The following is a 26167-nucleotide window of genomic DNA, read 5'->3' as shown; positions in this document are numbered from 1 at the left end:
TACAGAGATCTGAGGACCAAGAGGGGGAGGACCAAACACCAAGATCCAGGTTTTTCTGAGCTAGGAAAATGGAAAAAGTCATGAAAAAGATGAACGTAGGGAGAGGAAGTAGTCAGTCAGAGAAGTGGTGAAAGGGTCACAAGAGGAACAGAGAGAAGAGGTCCCTGCAGGCTCACACTTTCATGCTTGAACAGAGAAGGGGCAACTACTTTAAGCCCCATGACCACACTAACTCACTTTCTGCAGCTGCCTCACAGCTTTCTCCTGCCACCATACAGCCTTGGGAGTGGAGGTGGGTGAGCAAGGTTTGGATCAACTGTGGAGGCAAGGAAGTGCCCTCTGCCCTCAAGCAATTCTATCCTGGCTCAGATGACAAAGAGAAGCAGCAGCTGCATAACAACAACTCAGTGAAGAGCTGCCAGTCCTCCCTTTCCCCTCACAGCCCTTCCCCAAGCAGCTGCTCCTCCTTCAGCACATCTGTTCTCTCCAGCAATTGAAGTCCACTGCATCATTCTCAGGACAGATGGGATACCAACTCTTTGGTGAAGAAAAAGGACAGCACCCTACACATCACGGTCAAGGCTTCCTAGGAGGAACTCATGCCAAACACACAAATAACTAGTGGGTGAGTTGGAGAAAGCAGAGAAGCCTCCACTCATCGGCTTTGCTCATTTAGCACTTGGGGTTGCATCCCATGCTAGTCCTACTCAGAATAGACTCACCAAAAATAATGGACATTGCTAAGTTGGGTTCATTCATTTCAATGGGCCTGCTCATCTGCATCTCAACTCACAATATGCAGTCTCTCAATTCATTCTGATATTTAAAGGTCACCTTTATGGGATTAACCTTCCCAAGGCAGCTCACAACACATTAAAAACATAAAATTTAATTCATAGCCTAATTGTAAACCATAAAACCACAATATATCAGACATCTAGAGATGTTTCTAAAAGCAGTAGTAAAGCTGTATCAGTATAAAAAAATAGGAAAACAAGCAGAAAACCATTAAATAGTTTTTTTTTAAATCAGCTGTTAAATGTAAAACTGCCAAGGAATCAAGTAAAATCAGCTTAGGAGAAAAACGGTATTCTGGGCCCATTTAAAAGTCATCAGTGTCAGGCCACATGCACCTACTGAGGGAAAGGGTGACGAAAGCAAGGATCCACCATCTTCAACACCCATCGATCCAACAGTTCCTGATGGCAAGCCCACCAGCAGGGCCTTTGAGGCTGATCTTAAGGCAGTTTTGATACAGATGTAGGTGACCCTGAAAATAACCTGATTGAGCAGCATTGAGGAGATTAAAATATCTAGAACATTAAACTGAGCTTTGAAGTAAATGGGCAACCTGTACTGCCAATACACAGTTCATGTTATATGCCCCAATTGCCTGGCCCCCACAAGCAAATAGTCTGCTGCAATCTGTACCACTTGCTGTTGCTGATGTTATTTATTACTACTACTACTAATATTTATATCCTGCCCTTCATTCCAAAAGAGCTCAGCATGGCAAACCCACAAGTGATAAAACAATTTATATGAAAACAATTCCAATACAGATGCAGACAAGCTGGCAGTCCGATTCAAAGCACATTGCAGTAGTCTGGATGTGACCAGATCAGGTATAGCTCTTTCCCCAACACCCCATTTTCACAATAACCACTTTTAGACACTGACAGTGCTGTCCATATAAACAGTAAGTTGAAGGATGATGCTATCTGCAATTAAGGGACTGGTAATGTTTATCCTGGAGAAGACGGGGGCAGAATATGATAGCACTCTTCAAATACTTTAAGAGAGTTCACATGGAAGTAGAGGCTAGGCAGCTTCCTGCATCATGCAGCTGGTTGGACTACATAGCGTACAAGCCTCCCCCCCAAAACTCTATGGCAATAATGGGACCTAGCAGAGAGTTTCACTTGATTTACAGATGTGCACAACAGTGGAATCTTGGGTTTGGAGGCAGGTTGCCATATGTACTGCTGAAAATACCTGAAAGGGGTAAATCACTGGGGCCTAGAATCAATTTGTGCAACCCAGGATGAAGAGCAGTGGGTGCCCTTCTCTCTGTGCCAGGGAGTGTGGGCAATGAGCCCAGTCTTAGGTTAGGAGAGCATTACAGGAATCTGCCTCACTTGCTCTGTCAAATATACATATTGCTTCTTTTTTTCCCCAAGGAAGGAGAAATGGAGGCAGAGGTCTCATGCTGTAACTATTGATCTGACTATTTTTAGTCTCCGTTTGCCCAGCCTGTTCTTGTCAAGCAGCCACGAGGCAAGCTTTGCACAGGATCATTGCAAAGACGGCAATGCCTAATCCAGATGCTCGCTTGGACAATTTCTTTGGAAAATATTAAGTGAAGAGGCGACAGAAAGCAAAGAAATCGTAGGCAAATGCTGGTACTCCTCTTCCTCCACACCATTTCACTGCTTCAGATGTATAAGCAGAGCACCAGTTTCCCCCTCTAGATTGGCTGATACAGAGTCAAGCAAGAGACATGGGGAGGTGGGGGTGGGGTCATAGTGTGAGCCAGTGATTTGTGTTAAGTAGGGCAGCCAGGAAGATTTATTCTGAAACCTTCCATTCCACTAGCAGGAGATGGCTGGTCTAGTTAGTGCTCCTTGCAGCACACTTTCTTTGGCGCCAGGCACTGGTCCAATGCTTTCTGCACCAAAACGAGATTATAGAACTCAAGCTAGCCTCAAAAATGGCTCCAGAGTACAAATGTGGTTACTTAGCTATGAGGAAAGAAGGCCTGAGATGTTTGGATATGTTTTTCCAGCCAACCTGCAAGCACATTCCTAGTTGATACACAATATGGGAGATGTGGGCTAGAGGCATCTGAAACAGATTTGAGGCCCGCTATCAGAAAAGGGAAGTGGGTGGGTGGAAGTATGTGCCCTTCCAGCTACCGCAGGATGGTTAGAGGACTTGCGTGAATGCACAAGAGGCTGCTATATTGGTGGAAGGCAGGCTGTTTGGGGACCCTGCCAGAGTTTGACCTGGAACATGTGTGGACTCAGAGCCTGGTCCAAAGCTAGCTAATCAGGGCTGCGAATCCGGTGCTTCCCAGCCAACACCCAACATGCTAACTACTACTTTGCCAGTTTACTATTTGATCACTGTCAGTTGATCCAAGCACATTGTGTATTATGCTGTGTAATGCTGTTGGTGTGTAATATAAAATACCGGTAAACAGATCAACATAGCTGCCTGCATTTTTTACTGTCTTTGGGGGTGTGCCTATGGGAGCTGTTATGATGAGCCTTTACATTTCACAATGCATCATTACAGGATGGCATATTAATTTGGCATCCCTCCCCAACTGGGACAAGAGCTTAGCATGAATTCACCATTCTGTCCCTCTGAGATCAATTTGTTGCCATTCCTCTTCTTTCCCTAATAGGATTAGAGCAAATGTCTTTATTAATATTCATGAAATCCCTGAAACTTAAGGGGAGCTTAGCTGTCTCCGGAAGCACAGGATACCGCTAGAGGCAACAGGCTGGACTGGGGCACCCAGGCCAAGGAGAGTACACTCATCACTAGGAAGCCATGGCAATATACTGAGTGCTCTTTGGAGGACGATGTACTTATTGAGAACAAACAGGCACTGCATTTCTAAGAAATAAGCAACATACTAATGGCCTCAGGATAGTGTTTCCTCTGTTAGCTGGTTCATGCAGATTTCAACTGGGCAATGCAGCTAGGCAGAAGCAATTCTTCACAGGGAGGGAGGCCAAGGAGTTCCAGTTCTGGAATCAGGAATATTTCTCGACTCTCCTGAAGAAGGTGCATGTCACAGCTTACTGGGCTATATAGTCATAGTGCTATTTATAACCCACCTTCAACCTGAAGGTTCTCACAGTGGGATACAACATTTCATTAAAATATGTCACAACATATGCAGCATAAAAACCTCCTAACACCACTGTGCATGCATAGATCTTGAGGCAGGACCTCACTGACCATTACCCAGGGTTAACAACATATAACATGTCTGAGAAACAACGAAAACAAATTCACAGAAAACTGAAGCAAGGGTGGAATGAATGCAATTTGAACTTGTAATTTCCTAAACCCATTCCCACCCGAAGCAGAGCTGGTTGAGGCTGATGGGAGTTGTAATCTGAAACATTTGGAGGGCACCAGTTTGAAGAAGGCTGACAATGAATGGTAGAATCATATACAGCACAAGAATTGCAATAAAAATAATTTTTAAGTAAAGCTTTGAATATTTTTCAATGTAACAATTTAAGGCTGCAATGGGTCGTTCCATATCAAGTGGTACAATTTTTGATTTACTTTTTTTACTACATGTCGTCCAATTTTCTTAAATTTCTGTACACTTGTTAAATGATCAGAACAAATCTAATCTAAAAGTTTAAATCTAAAAGTCCATCATGTGCCATATCATATTAAAGCTCATGAAGTTCTGAAGAGATTGGTATTTTTAGTTTTGGAATATCTCAATTCTGGGCTGTGTTTAGATCTCTGTGTAGTCTGGCAAGACCAAAATAGACACTTTTTTTTTTAATTTTAAAACCCTCATAACTCAAAAATGGGAGATAAAAAATTTAAAACTAAGATATGAGACCTTCTATTATACTACTTTTAGGAAACTGAAACGGAAAGCAATATAAAATGGTAAGATAAAAGTCCCTGAATCACTTGACATGGAATGACACCAATGCTAAAGACATTTACAGTGGTACCTCGGGTTAAGTACTTAATTCGTTCCGGAGGTCCGATCTTTACCTAAAAGTGTTCTTAACCTGAAGCACCACTTTAGCTAATGGGGCCTCCTGCTGCCGCCATGCCGCCAGAGCACGATTTCTGTTCTCATCCTGAAGCAAAGTTCTTAACCCGAGGTACTATTTCTGGGTTAGCGGAGTCTGTAACCTGAAGCGTATGTAACCCAAGGTACCACTGTACTAAGGAAATGCATTTCTGAGTAAACATGCATTACATTGCACTGTAAGTGTGCTATATTCAATTTATTGTTATGAATCATTATTAATTGTGTTTATATCCTGCCCTTTTGTCCAAGGAGCTCAAGGTGGTCCTCCCCCTCCTCAATTAAAGTCCACAACAACTCTGTGAGGTAGGTTAGGCAAAAAGAAGACAGTGACTGGCCCAAGGTCACCCAGGCAGCTTCATGGCCCAGCGGTGACTTCAACCCTGGTCTCTAACCACTGCACCACACTGGATCTAGAACTAAATGTGACATTTCCAATTTCCAATCAAACACATCAGTTAAACTAACATTGAAGTTAACTGTATTTGACAAGTTTAAAAGTTTTGAGATATTTATACAGAACATAAAAAGTAGTCACTGCTTGGATGCACACCCAAGCATGCTGTAGGCCCCCTGCCCTTCCATGATCCTGTGCAGGTTTCTTGGGAAGCTGCCACATGGCAAGGGTTTTGACCTTCCCCATCATTAGTGAGCCTCTTTCAGAAGGCCAGCTCATTTCACTCCTGACTGCTCCCCTTGGGAAAGACCAATGAAGAGATGGACAATAAAGAAGGGTGGGCTTTTGCCAAGCAGATTCACACAGCCGAAGCTCAAGGAAGCTTCAAATAGGATATTGCATGTGTGCACAGCACAACAGAAAACTTCCTCGCCCCTCTATGTTTGAGTGTGCAGAACATAAGTTTTGCATACTCCAAACTTCACAGCTGAAGCTTTTCCTTTACCATTTTTCAGACAGACTACACTTGAGATGTTTTATCTGTCACAAATCTTTGCAAAAATGAAGGAAGCAAAGCTGGAGGCTGCCCAACTTTTCTCTACAGACGCCTCTGTGTTGCATTTTTTTCTCAAGACACACCTTGAGTAAGGAAAAAGCAGACCTCCTCTCAGCTGGCGAGGAGGAGATGTTCTGAAGGAGCACTAGGTCATCTGAGGAAGCAAGAGGCAGAGATCAGCTTATAAAGGAAACTTTGTTCTTGCAACCTCTGCGGCTGCCCATTTGACAGCATCCAAGCACTGAATTGCCAAGAGCAACCTCCCTCCTCTTACCAGTGGCTGCAGCACCCTCTTCCTGTCATCCAACCTTTTTCTTAGATTTAAGACTACCTAGTCCAAAATGTACAGAAGGGGCACAGTTCTGCTTACGAATAACAAAAACAGGAAGTCATCGGACAGCAGCTTATGGAAGAAACATGCAGTCACGCCCTTTGCTTCTCAGTACTGGCAAATTTACCCAATATGGATCCTCTCCAAGTACATCATTAGCTCTATTTTGTTTCTTTTACATAAATTTTTAATGAGATTAGCACATACAGTATGACAAACAAGACACCAACCTAAAATACATAACAGAAACCATCATAAAGGCAAGAGTAAAAATACAAGATAACAAAAAAAAAAACTTAAAAAGCCTGAATAGCACAAAATATATTCCATGGTTGGAAAGAAGGATCATATTAATGCAAAATATGTCAAGAATTCATACATGTTGCCAAATAAAACCATATTTAGCAGGATTGTGCCAGCCATGAGATTGTTTGATCATATAAATCACAAACAGCTCCCAAACAGAAGCAAAGTTAGAGGGGTCTACATTGCCCCTGGCAGAACGTAACTTATGAGCCAGTTTTTCAGAGATGGAAATAAACATGACTTTTAAAAACCACAGGTCCAAAGTGTAACAAGATGCATTCTTCCATCCTTGAGAGATCACTAAATGAGTAGCGACCAGCAGACAGAGAATTGTTTGCAAACTTGATCAGCATTAGCACCATCAAAAGTGGATCTTCAATTTCTGATTCAAGTCTATGTTGTGCTGTAAACGAAAATGGCACCCCAGAACACACAAGAGGGAAGGATTGGCAAACTGAAGATTGGCAGTTACTCAAAAACCCTTGTAGGGATAAAAACTCTAAGAAGGAAAACCTCAGATAGTCCAATAAGAATTAAAGAGCATGGAATGTTGACCGGCTGAGTGGGAAAGAAAACTGACAGCCAGGTGGGAGGGGGAATGGAAGGGCGTTGCTGGAAAGAGAGGAAGAGGCACAGACATCTAAAAATCGCAGAAACAACCATCACATTGTCTGAACAGGTCCTTTTCTGAATCATACTAAAAAAACACCTACTATAACATGTACCCAAGGAAGTGAGCTGCACACAGAAAACAATAGAGAAATGAAAGATTTCAATGTAGACAGGACTGGGCCCAAGAGTGTTGTTCACCCCCATCCAAAACGGAGACCAAGGTAGGATGAGGAAAAACAAAAGGTGCTCAATGAGGGCTAGACATGCTCAGTGGAGACGGATGGCTGGCTGACCATTAGGAGGTGAAAAGGGGAAACCAAGTTTGGGGGAGGGGTATGGATTCTCTGGACTACAGGGCTACTGATGCAGAAGACTAACACCATTCTGAAAGAACAGCTGCTTAAAACCACACAAATCTGAGCATGCCACAAGCACATGAATCCAGAGGTTGAAAACCCCAAAAACTGCTGTGAAAGGCCAGTGAAGGGACATTTTGTTATCAGCGGCAACAACTGGTGCTAACACCCCCCCCCCCGCATTGTTCATCTCAGGCAGGTTAGTAATCCCTGGCAGGCTTCTGTACATGGACAGTGGTCTGTATTCAGCTGGACAGCAGTTTAATTGCACAACTGCTGATAGGAGTCTCTGAACACAACCTCTCTGGCAGGATAACAAGCCAACACAACTGGTATGAGGAACGGATTACTGTGAATTAGGATGCATCTGTGTAGAAGTAGGTTAACATACTATCTTCCCATCCGTTGCGCTGGGAGTCCAGGGCAGTGCTTCTTAATGTGGAAGTCCCAACATCTTCCTGGGTGGGTTGCATAATGAGGGGCTTTTGTTCCAGGGGCTTTGACCACTAGCACACCATTACTGTTGAGACCCTTTTAAAAGAAAGGCTTGTAGAAGGCTTGAAAGGCATTGATGAAAGGCGTTGATGGTTTACAAGTGGGTCCTGAAAGGTTCAGTAAGTCTGCAGGTAGGTTCCACTTCAAAATGTTTGTGAAGCACTTATCTAAGGTGATGCCACAACAACCACCTCTCTCAGGGCAGCTAACCCAACAGCACTCTGCAGAGCACAGGTGTTTGACAAAGCTGTTTTCAGAGTGAGCCTGATCAATATTTACTCTCAAACAGCAGTGGAAATCCAGAAGGGACTCTGCTCGGCTTGCCTCTGGAACCCCCCAAAGACTCTAGACAGAGGCTTCACCCTGAAGATGTAAATCATAAGTCACCAGTGAATCCCTGAAAAACAACTATTCCTCATCAGTGCGCACTGTGAATATTTTGGGTTTCTATGCTGGGTCCCTCCTTCCTCAACCAGCCTGAATGCAATTCCTTGTTGCCTGTGGCTGCCATGCAAGTAATTAAATACAAAGATGGGCTAATATGTACTCATATCCACTTTATTTAATAACAAACTAGTTATCATTTAATAGTATTTACATGTTTGATTTGCATGATTCCCCTTCCCTAGCGCTCATTTCTGCTTTCAAGAAGCACAGCTACCATACAAGCGCTAGGAGCCCTTCTGGACGGTACAGCAAAAAAAGGAAATCTAAACTAATATGAACACAGTGGCTGGGGAAGTTGGACAGTGTAAGGAATAGGTTTCATACCAAGCCCACCAGGAGCTTTCCTGCCCCCCCCCCATGGCATCCTATGTGTCTTCATGAGTTTCAGGATTACCAGTTGCTCTCAACTTACTACTTTTGAGCCTAAATTCCGTATGTTCTGTTGCCATTCCAGAAAAACCCAGAGTTCAGGATAATCTGACCCTCCTCAACCTGGGATCATCAGCAGCAATCACTTATTGCCTTCTACTGGTGAAAAGCAGAATGGCACAAATAAATAAGAGTAAGTTTGTGGATGGAAGAGAAGATGATTGCAACACCTGCACAGGGGCTTACTCAAATCATCATGACCCATTAACAGCCATTCAGTAAAAAAGTACCATGTTCTGTAGCATGTTCAAGGGAGGAGAAAGGTCCTTAACAAAGTCTAATTATAAAAGAGTAAAGGATGCCATCAGTGAAGCCTCCTATAAGACTTGCTGTGGTACAAGTGACTTCTGGTAGGCCAATGTCACAGAAAGACTCCACTGGATAGCTCCCACCACCCACTCTCACCTCCAAGGGTATGAACAGCTTCTTAAGGAGGGAGATCCTCTGACAACGGCCAAGGTTTAACAGTTCCACTATCTTGGATAAAGACATTTCCCACATGATTAAGAGCCATATGTTTTTCAAATTCCCAGCAGCCCACCACAATTTTTGGCAGAGGTATTGCCAGTTTTGGCTCCATGTGGCAGGCAGCATCATGGATTTTGGCAGAAGCAGTGCCAGTTTGGGCTCCATGTGGCAGGCAACATCATGGATTTGGGCTGTGGGCAGACTGGAAAAAACCCAAGGTGCCTAAATTTAGAACTGTTAGCTTAAGAACTCATACTATGATCCTCACCAGCCAATCCTCTAAAATATAAAAGAAACATTCAGATGCCACAAGGAAAGAAAGAGAAAGATTTGTCTTATGCACCCCTCACACACGGCCTATAAATTGTCTGTGTGCAATTATCAAGTTGGCTGCAGCGACACCTGTTCCAAGCAGTCACATTAACCACAAAACACCAATATACGGAGTCACAAGAGAAAAAAAATAAAATCTTTTCAACATTAAATGAAGCGGTAAGGAAAGCAAGTCCAATCACTACTCCCAATGGACACAACTACCCTGAGCCACAGCTTAAGCCTTTGCGTGTATCCTGAGTACGGCAAACTTCTAATATGCAGCCATATAGACAATGTGCCAGTAACCCACAACTACTCATGCCCTGAGGCCATCATGGCCATTAAGCAAGGAACCCTCTCAAGGCAAAGAGTGTAAGCTGCTAGTGGCCAAGGTCCAGGTTGCCTTTTAGGTGCAGCTAATCAGCTTTTTCAGAACTGAAATTTTACAAGTCTCACTGTTTTCAAGCCACCCTAAATAGGTAAAAACCGGATAAATGTTGCACTTTCTTTTGAGAGCACAGAGTTGCTCACAACTGCAGTGCAAACACTTTTTAAACGAGAGGAAGTTGCTCTCCCAAACCCCAGAGCAAATTCCCAACCCCCTAATAGATCCTTTGTTTGTTGCCAGTTGCGTCATTTCTGTATGGTAAATATTTAATATGCCATCTTCTGCCGTGCAGGAATTGATAGCTGCCTACACCAGCTGCCAGAATAATGGAGCTATTCGCAGAGCAGCTTACAGCTTGGTCTTTCAGGGGATGCAGCCTCTTCACTACAAAGGAATTAGGTCATCCTGCAAAAGCAAGCACCAGGCTGTGAAATCGGCATGCTGGGAAGGGACCCTGAGGGACAGGAAATGAGAATGCCACTGTGGGGTTGGTACTGCTAACCCTCCATGCTTAAGGTTCATCTCAGCTGTCTTTTCACTGAAGTCTTAACACGCCTGCACAATCAGACAGCACCACTCAGAACCTATCCAAACAACCGAGCTAGCTCTTATTTCCTTACCCCAAACTGTTTTCTGCACCAAAATCCTCTCTTTCCCTTTGTAGACAGCCTAACAAATTCATATTTTGTATACCTAAGCAGAAGCAAGTGTTGGCCTTGGGTGGCCCACCTTCTGACAGGGCACATTTGTGGAAGAGGCAAGATGAAAAGACTTGCTCTACTGAATCACCTCATACCTCCTGTTGTTCACTGGGGTCGGTGGCCAATGCAAGCAATATCACATATACTGCAGTTGCTCAAAACTACAACCTAAAGGAAGGCTCCCTCCTGCAATCAAACTAGGCTTCTGACTAGCCCACTAATGAAGGCCACATTAATGTCTTCCCTCTTTCACCTTTGGAGGAATCAGAGCTTCAAGCTCAACTCCCTCCCTCACCCTTGTTCTGAAGCCTTCCCTTCAAACATCTTACTCTTGTCATTCATCTGTGGCTCTGTCCTTCAGCCACCAAATTAAGAACATTTCAAAGTACTGTAACGGTTCCTTTGCTGGGTACTCGGGGCTTGAAATGTGTGGAAAGGAATGCTGAACTCAAAGCTAAACTTTTCGCAACCTGCTGTGAGAAGAGCACTAAAAATACACAGTCCAGCAAAAGTCAGGATAAGAAATTGACTATTATGTAGAGTCCCCCTCACAATGCATCTTGTTTCAGAGGATGTCTGCTTGCACCTCTGTCAACCAATGTTGTCTTCTTCTTTGGCGATCATTCGTAGCCGAGTAAGATTGTCTTCCATGAACACGGTCTTAACAGTGAGTCTGTAAGTGACTGTGGAGGCCAATTCTGGATCCACACATCCTTCCACAGTGGGGACACATGTTTCTGGGTGGGAGTTGATCATGGTGAGGGTTTGCCAAGCATGCCTTCCTCTTAGCATGTTTCTCCCTTTTGTCCTCAGTTTGAGCACCTTCAAAGTCCATGACACCTTTGGTAAAGGTTGTTCTCCAACTGGAGCACTAGCAAGCCAGTGTTTCCCAATTGTCAGTGTTTATACTACATTTTTAAAGATTTGCCTTACCTCTTTTGTTGACCACAAGCATTATGCTTTTCGTTTTTAAGTTCAGAATAGAGTAGTTGCTTTGGAAGATGATAATCAAGTACCCAAACATGACCAGTTCCTACCATCCTCCAATCTCTGAAGACAGTACCCAGTACTGGAAGTAGAACAGGGAGTACTCCAGTAACTAAAGAGATTAATTCCACACTTTAATACCAAGTGAACAATGAAGTTCTTGGGACCTGTGGCTCCCAATTCCCTAAGATACTGCAAGGTGACATATTTGATCCATTAAATGCATCCTGCTTCATTCACCATATTTCAACACCAATTTGTGCAATGAAAAGCAGGAAAGCATGCATATCCTGAGATTAAGGAACAGGGCTTCACAGGCTTAGGAAACAGCCTCAATTTACTGAACATACCCTGAAGGATATTACAATGAAGTGCTTTTACAAAAATATGCATGTACAAAGGGGAAGGCTTCTAATGGTGTCAAGATATGACAGCCAAAGTGCATCCTCCACATCAAGAGAGAATGTCACCTTCTTTGTGAGCTTCCACCAAGCATCTAACTGGTTACAAATAAAATACACAATGCACAGCTGGATGGACACCTGATCTGAGCCTGCAGGGCAATTTTTATGGTCCATAATCTCATAGATCAAATTGCTTGGCCTGGCCCAGCACTTGCATGAATAGTCAGATTTGTGGGGGGAACTCTTCCCATGAAATTAAGCATAGGTATTTAGCACCTTATGCCAGATCCACACAGATCTTTAGAGCAAGGGTGGGGAACCTCAAGACAAGGAGCCAAATGCAGTCCTTCGGACCCCCTCTATCTGGCCCTCAGAGCTTGCCAATGGTCACACTTAACACCAAGTGATTTTGTCTGGGTGGAATGTGTCACTGAATTCTGATAGTGCCCCTTGCTTGCCTAGAAGGAAAATACAGAGGGATGTGTGTAGAAGCTAGTTTACTGTATAAAGGGAACTTTTACATTCATTTGCCTCTGGCCCCACCCACCACTGGCATGTGGCCAGAAGGAAAAGTGGTCCACAGGTTAAAAAAGGCTCCCCACACCAGTTTAAGATGGTAAAGATTGATAAACTAATCCTGCAGTAGCCAAACTGAAAAAATGGGCATGCCTCTGGCTTCTTCCCATGTTATCACCTGCCAATGACAAAAGCACTTGCTTTTTTTGGTGTGTCTGTACTGATGTCAATTCTTTAAATAGCTGTTCAGAACAGAGATATATTTTTATATATAGCAACACTGCGGCAATTTCAGAGAACCCAGTTTCCTGTGTACAAATTTAACTTCTTAGCAAAACTGGTGGATGGCTCAAATTTCAAAAAAGGAGTAAAGGGCAGGTGGTTTGGGGTTTTAATGCTTTTATTAGTAAGTCAGTATTTAGATAAAACTAACAAATCCTGTTTAATCCATGCATGGCCTTTGCAGTGCTGAATTGGCAAGGGGCTCATACAAGGCACGAGCCAGGAATAATGCGCGTAAGAGCAAATAAGAAGCAACGAACAACCAGCTCTCCAGGACATTATTAGAAGTATATATTGGGTGCAACCTACTAAGTTCTAAGACCTACTGAAATGAATGGACATGACTAAATTTGGTCCACTAAATTAGACCTACTCAGAGTAGAATTTCGTCTGATACAATGCACTGTGTCTGAAGGAAAATGAACATTTTCTATTACCATTCAGCTTTGCTCATGTTACCTGTGGAAAGCAAACTTACTTAAGCGTTTTGATTTCTATTGTGATACAACAGTGCAGGAAAGATTCTTTCGTTCAGTTTGCCTTGTTTGTATGTGTGGGCTTTTCCTTCTTCCATATAGTGTCTGTCCCACCCCACACTGATATCACACAAGTGCTATGGTCTTTGCAGAATGACTTAAAACAGATATGATGCCCAATAACTTGCTGTGCTTTTAATTTCCATTTGTATCTAAAATCCTCTCCTTCTCCTAGTACATCTCTTCAAATACTGGCAAACAACTTCTTCTTCTTTTAAAATATACATTATAGCACCTTCTAAAGAGAACCAGTTTTCCATCACCTTTCCAGGTTTCCCAGGGGTCAGCATGAAATGATGTGCCTCAAGCGTCCACAAGCAAGCCACCTTGTCCTCAAGCCTTTCCCCTACCAATTATCCCACATATGACAAGTGTCAGTTTGTGGATGGGGACTCTACATGTCTGCCTGCTCAGTGGTTTATTATACACTACCTCCAGCAAGGATGCTACATCTGGGCAGCCAAACAACACAGACATACACAAAAGCAGCACAACCATCCCCAGCAACAACATTCCAATTGCCAGACTATTCCTAAGAGAGTTGCCTTGCCTCGGTAAAGTCTGAGTGACAGCAGCCACACAACAACATGTCAACTGTAGGGCACACTGAGCAAATCTACTGTTAAGTTCCCTTCACCTGAGTTACTTGGAATCAACAGCCATTGCTCAAGACCAGTCAATTTTCTGCCCATTTCCAGAAGAGCCAAACTTGCCATAACCCATGTCTTGTCTTCACTAATACACTTTTTAGTCAGAGTGATGGTGATGCAAATGCCTGTTAGGTGTGCCGCCACCACCACCATTACCATGGCCTACTTTTCTAGCAGGCTTTTGGGTGAGGGGAGCAGTGGAGGACGTAACTTATAAATAGTTTGACACTGCTGTTTTTATTATGAGTTTTATTTAAATAATTGTTATTAGGTTGAAAACTACCCTGTGACCTTTTGGCAAAGGGTGGTATACAAATTTCTTAATAAAATAAAAGTCTTGTTTATTACTTTCAGCTATTTTTAAAGAGCCTAATCACCAAAGTTTCAAAGCAGTGTATCCAGACAATGAAGAAGCAGGTTACTCATGGGTCTTTTAGTTTACATGTGTGCACAATTGGCTCTTTCCTTCTATGCCATGTGTTTCCTGAAAGAGAACAGTATTTAATATTTCATCAAGTCCTTTCGTTAGCTGGATAGGAAGGGGCATGCAATGGTTTTACACCTGAAACAGGGAGTTTCAGATAAGCTAATGTGACATTTTCTGGATAAAAGCCACATCTGCCTTTGTATCTCTAAGCACTGGTCTCCCGGGTGCATTTATCCATTCTCACTGGTGAACAGATTTCCTAGCATTTAGGGAGTCTCTTCACTGCTTGTGCTTTGCATCTACCCCCATCCCCACATGTCCTTTGCAATCCTGTTCCATCTTCCTGTCACCTTGTTTCTCATCCTCAGCGTTTCATATACAGTTCCTGCCATGCTAGGTAGAAATTCAGTTGTCCCATGGCATGGATCATTCACTGGTTCACTGGCATTGCACTACTCATTGCTTCCTATGGGCAGATGTGGTAGGTGAGCTGGACAAAATCAGGACACAGAAGCCAAGCTGGGCACTTTGCCCTGTTTGTTATTTAACCTTCCAAGGGCTGCATGGTCTATCTACATCTACCAATTGGCAGGCACCCTAGTAAAAAAGGAGAATGTTTTGCAGGTGTCAGGATTAATCACGTGCTGCAGGGCACGTGCCTTGAATATGTGGGACTTCCAGCTAACTCTCCTTCCCAATCATCACTGCACTCAGTATTATAAATATACTGCTGTCTAGCTATAGGAACCAAGTGTCAGAAAACAGAAAATGAAGAAACAGCAAACGAACAAGAACCTACTGATACACCTTACAATAACTTTGGTCAGCCTCTTATTTGCAGGTGCAGTGTTTGGACTAATTTCTAGGAAGGCAGACAGCTTCTGCAGTTTTCCGTAGCTGATTTCCTCCACGTGATAACTAAAGATGGAATTTGAAGCTGTGCAAAGGAAGAAAAGCAAGCCACACAGTTGCATCTCTTTTGGCTGAGCCTCTTTCATTTAACAGAAAGCCCATTAGGACTTGGCATACCACCCAGAATTGGAGGGGCGGGGGGAGAAGAGATCTGTGTGAAAAAGGGCAATATGGATTTCATAACTAGTATAGTCTTTTCAGTAGATAGCTCCAAATACTCTCTTACCTAAAGGAAGGAAAAAAATAGCAACTACACAAAGCCCTTCCCCTCACCTTCACACCACAGCCTAATAACCTTTCACTTTCCACTGGGAAGCAGCAAGGTCACTTTCAATTTTCTGCCTAGCTGCTGTCTTCTCTCTAGTCTCTGTTAGTTTGTCACCTTTAGCTGGAAGCCATCTGTGGACTGAAGCTGGTCTTCCTTTATCTACCTCCCCACAACCATTATTTATTTGCGCTGTAAGCATTTGCCTGCTGCTGACACAGAACACTAAATAAAGAGATAAAGCAAAGTGCAATAAGCAGTGCAACAAATATATGCACTTCCCTTGTGGAAAATGTCAAATCCCCAGACTGTATAAATGGGAAGTTGGACTTACTGTGAATTTCCTTTCTTTTCATCCTTGTAGGAGGCCAGAAAGCAAGGGTTTTAAAGGTGTTCTCTTTCTTTTGCTAGGAAGCCCTAAAAAGTCTTCTCCTTTTCTTTCTTTCTTTTTTTAGACTAGTCAAGATGGCTCAGAAATGTGTTTAACCTCAAACATATTGCAACAAAAGCATATCATGAACCAAAATGCTCAGGAAAACGAGCCTTATCACAAACAAAAAGTCTCCCAGATTTGTCCCCTGCTCCCGCAAGAAAGATCCTTGCTGGATCAGACTAAATGCTCATCTAGTCCAACATGTGTTCTCACCGTAACTTTGGATACTCTTTGAGGTTAACTACAAAGTGATATGCAGAACTTCACACAGACGGAGCTGCAGTTTCTATTTCCCTGGGCTGCTGTGTTTTACAATGAAAACATTAATTTAATAAGATACAGTACCCATCTCCATCCCTTTGTTGTGTTGGGAGGGCTCTCTCCTTGAGATATCCAAACAGCACAGCAGTAAGTACCGTATTTCAGCACCCAGGCTTCCCTTCCTGAACCTAAGAGTAGCCCTGCAGCTGATTTAGGCCAGTGGCCCAGCTAGCGCAGCATCCTGTTTTCACAGTAGTCAAGCTATTTGTTCTCTCAAACCTTTCACTTCCATTTCACACCTTCATCTACAGAGCTGAGACTGACGCAGCTTAAAAGAGCAGACAATTTGATATGCCTTGTAGAAGTTTGATCATGTTATCTAGGAATTAAAAAAACCCTATCCAGCCCTGCCACTTCACATCCAGAACACTTCTTCCAGGTCCTCACAAGACTCTTTGTTTGCACTCCACTTAACATTTATGGTGTTATTTTGCAAAGCAAACCCAAATAATCTAACAAAACAAATCAATATCAGAACAGCTTATTGCTCAGAAGAAAATTTGGTTCCTGCTAGTATTGCCTCCTTTGGGGGGGGGGCAGCCTGTTTGAATTTTAAGGATGCTAAACTCACATACTGGATAATTTCAAGTTAAATGGGGCACACATTGCAGTTTAGATGCTTGTACAGTATAATCTATTCAGACAGATAGTGTTGAGTTCAAGTATCATAGGGTGCCTTATGGTTTTGCTGAAAGGACATGTCTCCATATAAATGAATTACCCTTCTATCCCTTTCTCTTCTCCTTTTGGTTTGGTGTTTTTAAAATTTATTGATTCTTATCTTGTTCAGATTAGGCTGCTCAGGGCAAACATGTAGTAAAACAGATCATTCTTAGTGCAACAGCAGCTGCAAGATGCAGCTACAAGGAAACTGATTAGCCTCTGGTTCACTTTGCCATGTCATGAGAGCCCAATTGACACAGCAAAGAACTGCTCTCAGCTCTCTGCCAAACCAAGAAACAATGCATGGTACCCATCCACAACCTAGAGAAGTAGAGAGCAAGTGACATTCTGAACTCCTATTGGTTTTTTATACAGCACAGCAAAATCTCTGTCAGAAAGCTGTTAGTCTAATTATACTGTACAGTGGTACCTCGGGTTACATACGCTTCAGGTTACATACACTTCAGGTTACAGACTTTGCTAACCCAGAAATAGTGCTTCAGGTTAAGAACTTTGGTTCAGGATGAGAACAGAAATCGTGCTCCGGTGGCGCGGCAGCAGCGGGAGGCCCCATTAGTTAAAGTGGTGCTTCAGGTTAAGAACAGTTTCAGGTTAAGAACGGACCTCCGGAACAAATTAAGTACTTAACCTGAGGTAACATTGTATAAGCATTGGATTTTAAATGCCCATACTGGTCAATAGTGATTTCAGGGCTCCATATAAAGTACTGGTTTCACAATTCAGGTCCCAATGGTTTGGGACCAAATTACCTGAAGGACCATCTTCTTCCTTATGGACACGCCTATAGTTTTAACTTAGTTTTAAATGCAAAATGTTGGCTATTCCAGCCAACTCCTAACCACCATTAGCCCAGGCAGCATAGCCAGAGGACAGGGATGATGGGTGCTGCACGTGGTGTGGTCCATCATGGGATCTCTGTGGTTGTTTGCAGAGGAGTGAAAACACCTTTATGGAATTTGCTCCCACAAGACACAGCGATAGCCACCCACTTGGATGACTTTTAAAAAGAGGATTAGATATGTTAATGGAGAGGAAGCCTATCAACAGCTACTGGCAACAATGGCTATTTTCTATCTCTGCTAAAGGAAACTACCAATATGCTTCTGAATGCTAGTTGCTGTGATTCAGAAGTGAGGAAAGTGTTGTTACACTCAGTTCCTGCTTGTGGGCTTCGCATTGGAACACCTGGTTTGCCTCTGTGAGAACAGGATGCTGGACTAGACCCTTTTGTCTGATCCAGTTGCAGGGCTCTTAGACAGGGGGCTGAACCCTCTGCCCCCAATGATGATCACATATGCAAAAAAAAAATTACTGTCGGAAGTCAAGGCTGATGGATGATCTGGATTTTGTTAAGTTTTTACTTTGGTCAATTACAAGGGGGTTCAAGTGCAAGATTGTGATATTGTAAACACTGAATGTAACAACTTTTTTGCTGTGGTTAGGCCACCTTCCTTTTTCTTTGCATTCCAGCAGCACTCAAAAACTTCCTTTTTAATATATATATATAAACAAGCTTTTGAATCTGTTCCTGCTTAAGGTATTGTTAGAGCTTACTTCCTCCTCTCCCCTTTTTCTTCTGCTATTAGTTTTAGTTTGGATATTTTGTACGTGTGTTCTTAATGGGTTACTGTTCCATTTCTTTTTCCTACTATGACTATTAAAAAGCTCTACATGCCTGATTATTTATTTGCTTTCCAACAGCACTTACGGGGAGGGGGAAGTAAGTGTGTATGAAGTCATGTTTATTTATTTATTTATATATATATATATATATATATATATGCAGGTTTTGGTGTCCTCGGGTGTCTTCCCGTGTAAAAGTTGGGGTGTCTAGGCGACGTTTCGACGAGGTCTCACTCGTCATCTTCAGGCTGGTGCTTTCGGCTTCTTGTTACTGGAACAGAGCAGGATCTCAGTGTTTGAGTTCCTATAAATACTGTTGAGGGGGTGTGGTGTATAGCCTCCAATGTTCTGGGCAGAGAGGAAGTTCCCAGGCTAGTGTGCCTTTTCTTCTTTTGTTCCTTAATTACTTGAGGGATATCTTGAGTGATTTCTTGAGTGATATCCTGAGTACCACTTAGGTGGGTCATTAGGTGTGGATTAGTTGCTAAAGTCTTTGTGTCTTGACCTCTTGAACTTTGTGAAGAGTTTTTCTGAGAAGATGGCTGTACTGCACTTAGTTGTGCTCTGGCTTGGCTTCGTGTATAGGGGCGAGCTGTGGTTTTGTGGCCTGTGTCAGCCAGATCTGTGTAGGGATTGCAGGGGGGTGCAGCATCCGGAGGTGCCACCATGGTTTGGCTACTGGATGGTGTCTGTAATTTATCTGTGGAGAGGGTCTGGGTTTGGGTCTGGTGTGGTTGATTGGTGATGGCGTTCTGTGTGCCTCTGGATCTGGTGTCAGTTTTTGTGGGGAGGGCTAATTTCCAGATGTCTGGCAAGCGGGATGTGTCGTCACGCTTGTTCATGTTGTGAGGGTGTTTCTCTATCTCGATGGCTTCCATGATTATTCTCTTGTGGTGATGTTCCATGTTAAAGAGCAATTTGGAATCTGCAAAATTAATTTCGTGTCCTGTTTCTTTCATGTGTTGGAAAAGAGAGGAAGTTTTTTCTTCTTTTTTGACGGCATTCTTGTGTTCTGCGATACGTGCATTTATTCGTCTGTTTGTTTGTCCAATGTACGTGGCTGGGCAGACTTTGCAGGGTATTTCATAGACCCCTTGGTTTTCCAACTGGATTTTATCCTTGGGGTTTCTGAGGATATTGGCTATTTTTTGGTTGGTGCAAAAGGCTGTTTTGATATTGTGTTTATGGAGGATTTTGCTAATTTTATCTGTAGTGCCCTTGATATAAGGAAGGAGGGCCATGCCATTGTTTTCTTCTGTGTCTTGGTTTTTGGGGGGTGTTTCTTTTTGGATTAGCTTCGTAACCCTGTTTTGCTGGTATCCATTGGCAATTAACACATTTGAGAGATTCTGTAACTCAGTTGTCAAGTGGTCTTTGTCAGCCAGGCGTTTGGTTCTGGAGATGAGAGTCTTGGCTACGGAGTTTATTTGTGCAGGGTGGTGGTGTGATTGTGCATGTAAGTAGCGGTTGGTGTGTGTTTTTTTCCGGTAGATAGTGTGTCCTAGGGAGCCATCAGGTTTTTTGTAGATTAGGACGTCAAGGAAGGGAAGTTGGTTGTTGGCTTCTATTTCCATAGTGAATTGTATTTTGGGGTGTAGGCTGTTGAGATGTGTGAGGAAGCTATCCAGTTTTTCCTTCCCGTGTGGCCAAATTACAAAGGTGTCGTCAACATATCTGAGCCAAAGTTTGGGTTTGTGTTCTGACTTGTCTAAAGCATTGGTTTCAAAGTGTTCCATGTACAGGTTTGCGATGACCGGTGAGAGGGGTGATCCCATAGGTGCTCCTTCTATCTGTTTGTATCTTTGTCCATTGTGGATGAAGTACGTGTTGGTTAGGCAGTGGTTGGTCAGGTCCAAGATGTATTCGGGGGGATTGTATTTGTTTTGAATGGCTGTCAAGGCTTCATTAATGGGCACTTGTGTGAAGAGAGATACAACATCGAAGCTCACACCTCTTCACCTCAAACTCTGTAACAAAATCCACCCTGCACTCTGGGACAAATGCAAACAACTAGCCGTCTGGAGAGCTGAAACGGAGACCTCACATAAGACAGACACACACACCAACAAACTCCACAAACTAGAGAAACGCCAGAAGCCCAGCCACCCTCCACAACAACCCATGAAACAAACAGTACATAACATATCAGACAGGATCCTCACCACAACTGAAACCAAAGTACTCTCCAAAGGTTTCAACTTTGCAGTCGCCCCGAGACGCATCCCCACGGAAAACATCATATGCGGAGTCGAAGCTAGCCTAACCAAAATCAACCCAGATGAAGCCAATAAAATCAGACTTGAAGTCACCAACATCCTCTGCTCCAGCAAACCACCCAGAAGCAATTTACACAAAGAAGAACAGAAAGCACTCACCAACCTGAGGAAAGACAACAACATAATCATTCTCCCAGCAGACAAAGGTAATGCCACTGTTGTGATGAACACATCGGACTACCAAGCAAAACTATCAAATCTACTCCAAGATCCTACCTACCAACCTATAAAAACAGATCCCACCACCTATCTGGAAAAAACCACCAAATCCAAAATAAAAGCCTCTCCTATCAGTGAAGAAATCCAGCTAAGAATCATCCCCAGAGAAAAATCATCCAGATGCCCCAAACTCTACGGCCTCCCCAAGATACACAAAGAAGGAACACCACTCAGACCAATAGTCAGCTCCATAGGCTCACCTCTACAAAATCTCGCTAAATTTCTCGCCAAGCAACTTCAGCCCTATGCAGAATCCATCTCTTCACACGTTCCAAACTCCTTCCAGTTCATAGAAACAATAAAGAAGCAAAACCTACATCCTAATGACCTACTTGTGAGCTTCGATGTTGTATCTCTCTTCACACAAGTGCCCATTAATGAAGCCTTGACAGCCATTCAAAACAAATACAATCCCCCCGAATACATCTTGGACCTGACCAACCACTGCCTAACCAACACGTACTTCATCCACAATGGACAAAGATACAAACAGATAGAAGGAGCACCTATGGGATCACCCCTCTCACCGGTCATCGCAAACCTGTACATGGAACACTTTGAAACCAATGCTTTAGACAAGTCAGAACACAAACCCAAACTTTGGCTCAGATATGTTGACGACACCTTTGTAATTTGGCCACACGGGAAGGAAAAACTGGATAGCTTCCTCACACATCTCAACAGCCTACACCCCAAAATACAATTCACTATGGAAATAGAAGCCAACAACCAACTTCCCTTCCTTGACGTCCTAATCTACAAAAAACCTGATGGCTCCCTAGGACACACTATCTACCGGAAAAAAACACACACCAACCGCTACTTACATGCACAATCACACCACCACCCTGCACAAATAAACTCCGTAGCCAAGACTCTCATCTCCAGAACCAAACGCCTGGCTGACAAAGACCACTTGACAACTGAGTTACAGAATCTCTCAAATGTGTTAATTGCCAATGGATACCAGCAAAACAGGGTTACGAAGCTAATCCAAAAAGAAACACCCCCCAAAAACCAAGACACAGAAGAAAACAATGGCATGGCCCTCCTTCCTTATATCAAGGGCACTACAGATAAAATTAGCAAAATCCTCCATAAACACAATATCAAAACAGCCTTTTGCACCAACCAAAAAATAGCCAATATCCTCAGAAACCCCAAGGATAAAATCCAGTTGGAAAACCAAGGGGTCTATGAAATACCCTGCAAAGTCTGCCCAGCCACGTACATTGGACAAACAAACAGACGAATAAATGCACGTATCGCAGAACACAAGAATGCCGTCAAAAAAGAAGAAAAAACTTCCTCTCTTTTCCAACACATGAAAGAAACAGGACACGAAATTAATTTTGCAGATTCCAAATTGCTCTTTAACATGGAACATCACCACAAGAGAATAATCATGGAAGCCATCGAGATAGAGAAACACCCTCACAACATGAACAAGCGTGACGACACATCCCGCTTGCCAGACATCTGGAAATTAGCCCTCCCCACAAAAACTGACACCAGATCCAGAGGCACACAGAACGCCATCACCAATCAACCACACCAGACCCAAACCCAGACCCTCTCCACAGATAAATTACAGACACCATCCAGTAGCCAAACCATGGTGGCACCTCCGGATGCTGCACCCCCCTGCAATCCCTACACAGATCTGGCTGACACAGGCCACAAAACCACAGCTCGCCCCTATACACGAAGCCAAGCCAGAGCACAACTAAGTGCAGTACAGCCATCTTCTCAGAAAAACTCTTCACAAAGTTCAAGAGGTCAAGACACAAAGACTTTAGCAACTAATCCACACCTAATGACCCACCTAAGTGGTACTCAGGATATCACTCAAGAAATCACTCAAGATATCCCTCAAGTAATTAAGGAACAAAAGAAGAAAAGGCACACTAGCCTGGGAACTTCCTCTCTGCCCAGAACATTGGAGGCTATACACCACACCCCCTCAACAGTATTTATAGGAACTCAAACACTGAGATCCTGCTCTGTTCCAGTAACAAGAAGCCGAAAGCACCAGCCTGAAGATGACGAGTGAGACCTCGTCGAAACGTCGCCTAGACACCCCAACTTTTACACGGGAAGACACCCGAGGACACCAAAACCTGCATTCCTGTACCCGTGAAAATCTACGAAAGCATATATATATATATATATATATATATATATATATATGGGTTGTTTTTATTTTATTTTATGCTGATTCTAATGCCTATGTTTGTTTGTTTATATGTTCATTACATAAATTCTAGAGGATGCCAAATTTACACTTCTTTGCCCCGGCTTCTGACATTTAAGGTGTATATTTTAAGGACCTACCCAACTGCTGTAATTTTAACTTCTTTTCAACAGTTTTTAGGAATGCATTTCAATTGGTGTAACCCACACTGGGACCTTTGGGTGTGGAGGAGTGCAGGTGATAACAACAATAAAAAAACCCGAAGGTCACTTTGTGTTACTTTGGTAAAACGAAAAGCAGCTAATACTCGTAACATTAATAACAACTACTGCTTCTGCTGTGGAGGCAGAGCCTGGCCATTGTGGCTAGTAGCCTTTGGCAAGACCTTTCTTCCATGAACTTGCCCGAACTTCTTTTTAAAGCTGGCCAGTCACTGCCTCCTGTGGAAGAGAGTTCCAGAGTTTAACGCGGCACTGTGGAAATGACTTTTCTGTGCCCCGAATCCTCCCCACATTTCAGCTTCACTGGATGCCCACCAGTTCCAGCGTTAAAAGTTTTAAGCTTCGAGTCACCTCGGTTAGAAGAAGAAAAAAAAAGGCCAATACACACACCAGCAACATAAAAGCCTGAGCCTGAGAAGGGCTGGGTATTCGCCAGGGGTGCTCCTGGGGCGACAACGACCACCGCCCCCTCCTCCGCTGCCCCTCTCCGCCCACCGACGCGCCCGCCCTGCCCCACGGGAGGGTACCTGCCCCCTCTCGAAGGAGTCCCGCTCGGCGGCCACGGCGGCGTCCACCATCCCGCCGATAACTCCGGGGGGCTCGGGAAGCGGGCGGGCGACGCGCCTGAAGGAACCCCCCGAGCGCCCCGCGGCGGCCTGGAAAGAAGCGAAGGAGGCCCCGGCCGCCCTTCTGACAGGAACGCCACTCGCCCCGCCCGTTGGTCCGCGGCGGCTGCCACTCACCGCCCGAGGCGCCGCGATTGGGCCTCCGCGACGAAAGGGGAGGGGCTTTCTTTCCCGCCCGTTTCCTTCTCTAGCAGACGGAAAGGGAGCATCCCCCGGGCGTCTCCGCGGCAGCCCCGCCTAAAGGAGGGAGAATTCAAGAAAATGCCTCTGCGATTGGATGCTGCTCTAGGCTCCGCCCGTTTCCTCCACGTGCGCCGGCCACCGCCCTTCCACAGAGTTTGGGGCCTTCCGAACGGCCAGGACTGCGACTCCCATCGGCCACAGCTGCAGTCCCCCCCCACCGCACTCGCTGGGGCTGATGGGAGTTGTAGTCCAAAACATCTGGAAGGCGGCTGGTTGCCTCCATGCAGGGGTGGGGAGCGTGCGGACCTCCAGAGATTGTTGCTGGGCTCCAACTCCTCTCAGTGGTTAGGGATGGTGATGAGGGGAGCTGTAGAGTCCAGAAACATCTGTGGAGCTACGACAGGTGGCCCGTCTCGGCCGTGTTAATTATTATAATCCCATAATCGTTATTAATCCCATAATCATTATTAATAATACTGTGTTAATTCGGAATCCTCTTTTTAAGATGTGACTGGCTTCCAAAATGACTCAGGGCAGGGAAATTCAAATAAATATGAATGCTATAATATGAAAATATGTTGTATTTCTTTTATGAAATTTAACTGCAAAAAAGGGGTTTACAAAAAATTAGATTTATTAGTAAAATCAATTAAAACAGTCAGAAAGTTAAAACCACAATAAACTAAAAACACATCATCAGCAGCACCAGATTTAGGGCAGTGTGGGCAATTCCACCCCCCCCTGCATAGTGGCGTGGGGGCACAAAGTAATAATAATAGGAAGAAAACTATATTTATACTTACTGAGAAGATGCATTTAAAAGCAACTGCACCAAAAGAAATGATTGTGGAAATAAGAAATATTGGGGGGGGGAGAGAGATTTTGTCCTATATTTCACCCCCCCCCCCAAAAAGAAAGAGCAGAGAGAGCTTAGAAGGCTCCCACAACACACACTAGCATTATTATTATTATTATTATTGTGTGTGTGTGTGTGTGTGTGTGTATTAGAGTACAGCTGGCTGCTTTACAAAAATAAAAATAGAAATAAGTACTGACTGGCAGCTCCTAAGGCTTTTTGCAATCAAGCAGTGTACAGATTTTAGGAAATAATAAATAAATAAAACAAATTTATCATTTATTTATTTAGAGTACTGCATTTGCATCCCACTCTTCAGCCAGAAGGCTCCCAGAATAGGTTACATGCAATCAATTAAAGCAAGGCTGGCTTTGCCCTCCGGCGGCTCGCAATCTAAAAAAGCACAAGGACAAGGAAGGAAGCAGGGGGAGGAATGAAACTCAGGCACCAATTCTTAAAACCGCTGTTCTTATACTGAGCAGCTGGCAGGGGCAGGAGATGCCTGATGGAGCTGGGCTTTTGGCAAAGGTGATGGAACCAAGCCTCCTGCTTCCCATCTCTCCCTCTCATGGCATAGCTGCCCCTAGCTGGCAGTTGAGGTCCAATGGAGCTGGCTTGTCCCAGCACAGCTGACGCCTTTCTGTTAATGCTGCAACACCGTTCCTGGTGTGCAGGCCCACCAGAGCTTAACCCTCAACATACCCGGTGGAGACGCAGTGCGTGGCATGAGGTGAAGCTGGAAGTGATACTGCCTTCTGCTCCCTCCCCCTCCCTAATTGCTGCAAGCTCTATCTATCTCCAGTTAGCACAGAAGCATCTGATGAGAACCCCCCAAGGGTGGTGCCTTACCCCCTTCCCTGCTGCCACTTTGCTGCCTTGTCACCTCGTCCTTCTCTAATTCACTGTCTGGAAAGCTGCCCCCCCCCCTTCATTCGGGGTCTGTTCCAGAT

The 26167-nt window shown here is 44.0% G+C and overlaps 1 protein-coding gene across 1 annotated transcript in view; it reads right to left on the bottom strand.

Annotated features, from left to right (window-relative positions):
• The window catches only part of HIP1 (huntingtin interacting protein 1), a 71137-nt gene extending 46888 nt beyond the window's left edge, over positions 1–24249 (bottom strand). The window contains exon 1 of the mRNA XM_081889766.1: positions 24080–24249. Coding sequence (XP_081745892.1) covers positions 24080–24130 — 51 coding nt within the window. The 5' untranslated portion in view covers positions 24131–24249. The remainder of the gene's footprint in view (positions 1–24079) is intronic.
• Between the last annotated feature and the right edge of the window lie 1918 nt (positions 24250–26167).

The sequence above is a fragment of the Podarcis melisellensis genome (genome assembly GCF_964234715.1).
Source record: "Podarcis melisellensis genome assembly, chromosome: 15".
Taxonomy (NCBI): domain Eukaryota; kingdom Metazoa; phylum Chordata; class Lepidosauria; order Squamata; family Lacertidae; genus Podarcis; species Podarcis melisellensis.
Note: the sequence above shows the minus strand (reverse complement) of the source record. Positions and strands in the feature narration are given on the sequence as shown.